General features: G+C 41.2%; 2 protein-coding genes across 2 annotated transcripts; one reads left to right on the forward strand and one right to left on the reverse strand.

Annotated features, from left to right (window-relative positions):
• Positions 1–1,486, forward strand: smdt1b (single-pass membrane protein with aspartate-rich tail 1b). The gene is made up of 2 exons (XM_041879581.2): positions 1–201; positions 693–1,486. Exons 1-2 carry the CDS (start codon positions 40–42, stop codon positions 828–830), a joined length of 300 nt encoding a protein of 99 aa, XP_041735515.1. The 5' UTR covers positions 1–39; the 3' UTR covers positions 831–1,486.
• A 364-nt stretch (positions 1,487–1,850) lies between these two features.
• LOC121569004 (NADH dehydrogenase [ubiquinone] 1 alpha subcomplex subunit 6) lies at positions 1,851–3,985 on the reverse strand. Its single transcript, XM_041879580.2, has 3 exons — positions 3,829–3,985; positions 2,330–2,445; positions 1,851–2,068 (listed from the first exon to the last, which is right to left on the reverse strand). Exons 1-3 carry the CDS (start codon positions 3,965–3,967, stop codon positions 1,937–1,939), a joined length of 387 nt encoding a protein of 128 aa, XP_041735514.2. The 5' UTR covers positions 3,968–3,985; the 3' UTR covers positions 1,851–1,936.
• Positions 3,986–7,018: the final 3,033 nt, after the last annotated feature.

Below are 7,018 nucleotides of genomic sequence, written 5' to 3' on the forward strand. Positions count from 1 at the left end.
TCTCTTTCCGCATTGCTGCAAGCGTCAAAGGCTTGGAAGATGGCGTCGTTCTTGGTTCGTCTGGGAAGACTGTCGGTGTTGAAAAACAGTCGTGTACCAACATTTTCTGGGTTTTATGCTAATGGGTTGGGAGAGGCACTATCTCAGTACCGAACAGTTGTGTACTCAGCATCAGGTGGTATTTTGCCAAAACCCAAGAAGGTGAGTGCTCTCTAATGAAAATATGCGCAGGTCATTTATGAAATGAAATCAATCAAATGTATTTATAAAGCCTTTTTTACATCAGCAGATGTCACAAATTGCTATACAGAAACCCAACCTAAAAAGGGGGGGAATTTAGTAAAGGTGCCTGAAAGGTATTGGTGTATGAAAAAACGTCCAGGCAAGATTTGTTAGGAAGTTAAAAATACCTGAGGACTCATCTCCATGCAAGTCGCTACATGATTAAGAGCCTACCCATAGAATGATATCTTAGAACTCAATGAATTTAATAGGAATGTTTATCAAGTAGGATCTCTGTGAGCCTATTTCACTGGAAGTGTTATAAATACATGCCTGTTTAAGGCATGTTGTAAATTATTTATGACATGCATTTTATTATTTTATCCTGGTTGTCATTGTGTATAAAATCACCCAGCATTGCAGGCTAACTTAGATATGTTTTTGTGATGGAATTCTTGACAATTGTCCAGACCTCCTTTGGCCTTTTCCGGATTGCTGTGGTAGTGATCCCCTTCCTGTATGTCGGAACTCTGATCAGCAAGAACTTTGCTGCGCTGCTGGAAGAGCATGACATCTTTGTCCCTGAGGATGATGACGATGATGACTGAAGGGTCTGTATGCTCCAAAATATTATATGACCTGGGTGTGCTGTATGTATATTGATCAATAAAATCAACTTTAGATGATCGATCTCTTAACATTTAAGTAATAAAGATTACATTTGACCTTAGGGAAGGTGAGGCCTATTACTGTGTTCTCCCTCAACAGAGCATAATGTTGTGTTACCACTCAAAGACATTGGGAAGACGTGTGACAGCTGAAAAAAGACTTGAGGATCTCAAACTCAACAATGCCTTTCTGGTGCTTCTCTCCTGCCTTCTCTCCCCATCCCTTGTGATGTGTGCCTGCCTGGATACAGAGCTGGATAGTGCTAATTCCTCCCTGGTGATAACGTTTACATGCACAGATAAGTCTTACTAAATACATTTTTAAAAATCTATGTGCAAGAGGAAACCCTTTGATCAGTTGAAGTTGCATTTGATTTAGCTAGTGATATTTTCTACATTGATGGAAATATTTGTTCTATGTTTTCAATCGTTCTGGGGATATTGATTTATTTGGGAAGGCCTTAGTCAGGTGACAGGCCTGCATAGGTGTCCCTATTTATGTGGTTTCTGATATAGGTTATCAAGAACCCTTGGTCCAAACTGTTAAATTTGTTTTTGATCAACTGATCTAATAAAGACGACCTATATGTAATGTCCGTCAGTGGCATGTCATTCATGACAATTCACAAACTATTCAGAGTCTTATCAACTAATAACTGGCTAATTGAATTGGAGTGGGTACAGGGTAAACACAGGGTCCATGACAACCATACTGATATTCCTTGGTATAAGCCATGGTCTCAGCATCCATCTTCTGAACTTGGTGATCATAAGGGCTAGTTTGCACAAACACTTCTGTATCACATTAAAGCATCTCTACTGTGGCAACGCAGAGGAATAGCTATGAAGTCCACAAGGAGAGCATTAAAGGAGAGCCTTCCAACTTCAAGTGGGAAGTAACAGTCCCATGACTGTTTTCACAAAATGAAAACATTTGTACAAGGAGGACTTGACACAAGATTGGGTATCATGTGTATATTTACAGTTCAATAAGGGGAAGCCTCTGTTACACTGGACAAAACAGGGTGGAAAGTACAGGGAGCAGTTCAATTGTCATGTCCAACATAAAATCTGGACAGAAAGTCTGCAGGGCGTGGTACCTCCGTCTCATGGAAATAGCGCATAATGTGGGTCTTCTGCTTCCAGACATTGATGGTCTCCTGCAGCTCCATCTTACCCTATTGTAAACAAAAGTATGCAAAGAAAACATCACTCACTACACTTGATATGTGGCCATTGAGCTTTGTAAATATTCACATAAAAAAAAAATCTTGATTTGGATGTGTCCCATGTAAAATGATGTAGAGCATGGTAGCCCAGTTATATAGACAGAGTTTGTATCTCGGTCTAGCAGTATAACACTAACCCACCGTGCAACTAAGAAACTGGGTTAACTGCATGAGAGCAAACTAACTGATTGGGGAGCAGAGTAAACTAACCTTAATGACAAGCATGTCAATCACGCGGGGGTCATTGACGTGCTTGTTTCTGTGAAACATCTCCCTCACTTTGTCTCTTCCTTGGCGAGCTGTGATGTCCAGCTGGAAGGTAGTTACTGTGGGACAAAACATAAGACAAGAATATGTGGGCATTTTATAGGACAACAAGCTCAAGCAAATATTCATATCAACGAAATTGCTAATCATGTCCTATCTGCAAATGTAGGTAGTGTATTGTACTGTCCATACATTAAATAAAAGAAGTGGTTCATGACGATAAACTAGCTAGCTAGCTAGCTCATTGACTAGCTATGTAACCTTAGCTAGTTAGCTGCTAGTACATTGAACAAAAGTATAAAACGCAACATGCCACAATTTCAAAGATTTTTCATGAGTTAATTCATAAGGAAATCAGTCAATTTAAATAAATAAATTAGGCCCTAATCTAAGGATTTCACAAGACTGGGAATACAGACGTGAGTATCTGGAGTGACTACAATTTGCCTCATGCAGCACGACATCTTCACATAGAGTTGATCAGGCTGTTGATTGTGGCCTGTGGAATGTTGTCCCACTCCTCTTCAATGGCATTGCGAAGTTGCTGGATATTGATGAGAACCGGAACACGCTGTCATACACGTTGATCCAGAGCATCCCAAACATGCTCAATGGGTGACGTCTGGTGAGTATGTAGGCCATGGAAGAACTGGGACATTTTCAGCTTCCAGGAATTGTGTACCGATCCTTGCAACATGGGGCAGTGCATTATCATGCTGAAACATGCGGTGATGGCGGTGGATAAATGGCACGACAGTGGGCCTCAGGATCTCATCACGGTATCTTTGTGCATTCAAATTGCCATCGATAAAATGCATGTGTTCATTCTCCATAGCTTATGCCTGCCCACACCATAACCCCACCACCACGGGGCACTCTGTTCACAATGTTGAAATCAGCAAACTGCTCTCCCACACATCTGCCCGGTACAGTTGAAACTGGGATTAAATCTGTGAAGAGCACACTTCTCCAGTGTGCCAGTGGCCATCGAAGGTGAGCATTTGTCCACCAAAGTCTGTTACAACGCTGAATTCTAGAGTGGCCTTTTATTGTCCCCAACACAAGGTAAACCTGTGTAATGATCATGCTGTTTAATCACCTTCTTGACCTGTCAGGTGGATGGATTATCTTGACAAAGGAGAAATGCTCACTAACAGGGACATAAACACATTTCTGGGATCTTTTACTTCAGCTCATGAAACATGGGACCAGCACTTTACATGTTGCAATTTATATTTTTGTTCAGTGTAGTTGCACCACGTTAGCTAAATCTGGCCATAGATTGAAAGTATATGTTAGCTTACTTACATCGACATGATGTAGCCAATGAGCTAAATAAATATGTAGCTAGAAAGAGTGCCTTACAGCTAGTTAACGTTAGCACGACCTTGACGCTGGGATCCAGCTCGTGCGGTTCTAATACAAAGGAGAGGTTGTTTTACCTGTGTTTGGAACCTCTCTGTACCAGGCACGATACAGTTCCCGAACTCTGCGCTTAGCTTCATCCAGATCCCTGCTGAAAATCGGTTTGACAACTTTAGCAGCACCAGCGGCTGTCCAGCTCGCCGCACTGGACGCCATGTTTGTTTCTTTTATCTTCTTTCCTGGTTAGCCTCGTTTTAATTCTACACTGATTTGAAACATGTATTAGTCCTGCCACCTAGCGTACAAGAGGACATTTATCTGCTTCATGTGGGCTCACTATCTGGGCTCAAGTCAACTCACACACAAAAAAAATGTTTTATTATATGCAGATAGTAATAGGCCAGGTTCAGGGATATACACTATATATACACACAAGTATGTGGACACCCCTTCAAATTAGTGGATTCGGCTACCCATTGCTGACAGGTGTATAAAATCGAGCACACAGCCATGCAAGCTCCATAGACACACATTGGCAGTAGAATGGACCATACTGAAGAGCTGTGACTTTCAACATGGCACCATCATAGGATGTCTCCTTTCCAACAAGTCTGTTCGTCAAATTTCTGCCCTGCTAGAGCTACCCCGGTCAACTGTAAGGGCTGTTATTGTGAAGTGGAAACGTCTAGGAGCAACAAACGGCTCAGACACAAAGTGGTAGGCCACACAAGCTCACAGAACGCTGAGTGCTGAAGTGTGTAAAAATAGTCTGTCCTTGGTTGCAACACTCACTACCAAGTTCCATCAGCACAAGAACTGCTCGTCGGGAGCTTCATGAAATGGGTTTCCATGGCCAAGCAGCTGCACACAAGCCTAAGATCATCATGTGCAATGCCAAGCGTCGGCTGGAGTGGTGTAAAGCTCGCCGCCATTGGACTCTGGAGCAGTGGAAACGCGTTCTCTGGAGTGATGTATCACACTTCACCATCTGGCAGTCCGACAGACAAATCTGGGTTTGGCGGATGCCAGGAAAATGCTACCTGCCCCAATGCATAGTGCCAACTGTAAAGTTTGGTGGAGGAGGAATAATGGTCTGGGGTTGTTTTTCATGGTTCGGGCTAGACCCCTTAGTTCCAGTGAAGGGAAATCTTAACGCTAGAGCATACAATGACATCCTAGACGATTCTGTGCTTCCAACTTTGTGGCAACAGTTTGGGGAAGGCCCTTTCCTATTTCAGCATGAAAATGCCCCTGTGCACAAAGTGAGGTCCATACAGAAATGGTTTGGCGAGATCGGTGTGGAAGAACTTGACTGGCCTGCACAGAGCCCTGACCTCAACCGCATTGAACACCTTTGGGATGAATTGGAACGCCCACTGCGAGCCAGGCCTAATCACCCAACATCAGTGCCCTACCTCACTAATGCTTGTGGCTGAATGGAAGCAAGTACCCACAGCAATGTTCCAACATCTAGTGGAAAGCCTTCCCAGAAGAGGGGGGGACCAACTCTCTATTAATGCCCATGATTTTGGAATGAGACGTTCGACGAGCATGTAGTGTACCATTAGACTAGCCTACATACCATTACGAGTAAGGCTTAGTACAGAGTTCTGAGACTAGTGTAAGTCAGCTAAATATGGATGATTCACACGGCTGTATTAACATGCATTTTATTGCTTGTAAAAGGATGGTACTTTACAGATATCGCATGCCCTACATTAAATATGAAAAACATTGTCAAAAGACAGTTGTCTACTTTATCATCTCGTCACAAAACACATGATAAAAAAAAAACATTGGCTCACTAGACATTTTTGTGGCACAAAAAAATCATGCCTACACAATGTTTGGAGGTGGAGGTTGGGAAACGATCGCAACATGCATCTTCTTAGCCTTAGTCAAAAATCAAGAATCCTTGCAAGGTGACAACATTTCATCAAACTTCTACAAGCAATTCTCCAGTCACAGAAGGCACTATATAAAACAAAAAGCACACATTCAGATGACTTTATCTACACACTAGAGGAATGATTGTGATTTCCAATTTGGCTTCCCAGGAATTTATAGTAACAAGCCATGAATGTCACTTTCTCTGTATCAATCCCAATGGTAAATAGTTATAAAGTTTATGTTCATAATGGAGACCAACATTGTAAGATGATATTACACGGAATAAAGCGACAAATAGGTTTGCGAAGTAGAAATTTAACAATGACAACAATCACTGAGAGCAACCATGGTTGATATACAACATTAGGGTCGTTCCACCTCAAAAAGCACAAGAAAGAGGATTGAAACCCACCGTCTCAAATTGTTCAGAAATCATTTCTGTAGTTAGTAAGAGAAGATTAAGATTCCTGTAACATTTTGTTTAAATATAATTTGATCTCATAAATTAAGCTAATTGATTGTGCCCAAATTGGACTAAACTTCTTATAAAATTGGACAACCCTAATAAAATACAATGAATGGCAGTAATGTTTTTCAATAAAATTATTAGCTAACAGCATTGTGATTAGTGACATTTAGCATTAAATCCAACCCAATACCATTGCAAAACACTATATAGTGTATGTTTGGGACTTTTATCATTGAAGACCGTAACACTGAAAACATTAGAACTGCTATAGCTTAATGGTTTTCTTGTTCACCAGGAATGGTCTAACAGTAACTAATCCAGACCTTTTTTGAAGGGAATAAACCACACACACAAGGGGGCCATTTCCTGGACACATATTAAGCATAAAATGACAAACTGAATTGCTTTCATGGAGGACTGGCTGGTTTTCTACCCAAAGTTCCAAATGAAATGAAATGTTGTAATCTATTTAATAAACACAAGAGACCAGCAAAATGGATAAAAGAGCGCGGCAGTATAGCAGGAACAGCGACATCTAGTGGTCAAAACCTGATACTTTCACACTACTTTATGGTAGATAATGCAAGCGACTTCAATTATTCATTTCTCTGAACGGGGGGAGAAAAACATCACCAGATTCATAAGGAATACATTACATAGTATGGAGAAGCAATACTCCAAGCCGCAGCTTCATACTACTTGTTAAACATAGAGAACTGATACTCTATACTGGTTGTTGGTGTTGGATTGGCATGGGGTGTGGTGGGTCCGTTGGTGGCTTTTGACAATGTTAAGAGATTCCTCATGTCTTACTCATTAGTTGGAAGAAGTTTGGTCCAAATCGGATGTTGGGTACTATATTTATTGAATATTATCTGAATCCTATAAAAACAAAGAGAGGCAAATTT

Source organism: Coregonus clupeaformis, chromosome 7 (assembly GCF_020615455.1).
Source record: "Coregonus clupeaformis isolate EN_2021a chromosome 7, ASM2061545v1, whole genome shotgun sequence".
Lineage (NCBI taxonomy): Eukaryota > Metazoa > Chordata > Actinopteri > Salmoniformes > Salmonidae > Coregonus > Coregonus clupeaformis.

What these genes read in the sequence shown, in the direction of transcription:
- smdt1b (XM_041879581.2), top strand. Translation starts at nt 40, where the DNA reads ATGGCGTCGTTCTTGGTTCGTCTGGGAAGACTGTCGGTGTTGAAAAAC. An exon ending in TTTTGCCAAAACCCAAGAAG is followed by an intron (nt 202 to 692) that starts GTGAGTGCTCTC and finishes ACAATTGTCCAG; the next exon opens with ACCTCCTTTGGCCTTTTCCG.
- LOC121569004 (XM_041879580.2), bottom strand. Translation starts at nt 3,967, where the DNA reads ATGGCGTCCAGTGCGGCGAGCTGGACAGCCGCTGGTGCTGCTAAAGTT. An exon ending in CAGAGAGGTTCCAAACACAG is followed by an intron (nt 2,446 to 3,828) that starts GTAAAACAACCT and finishes TTTGTCCCACAG; the next exon opens with TAACTACCTTCCAGCTGGAC. An exon ending in TTGACATGCTTGTCATTAAG is followed by an intron (nt 2,069 to 2,329) that starts GTTAGTTTACTC and finishes TGTTTACAATAG; the next exon opens with GGTAAGATGGAGCTGCAGGA.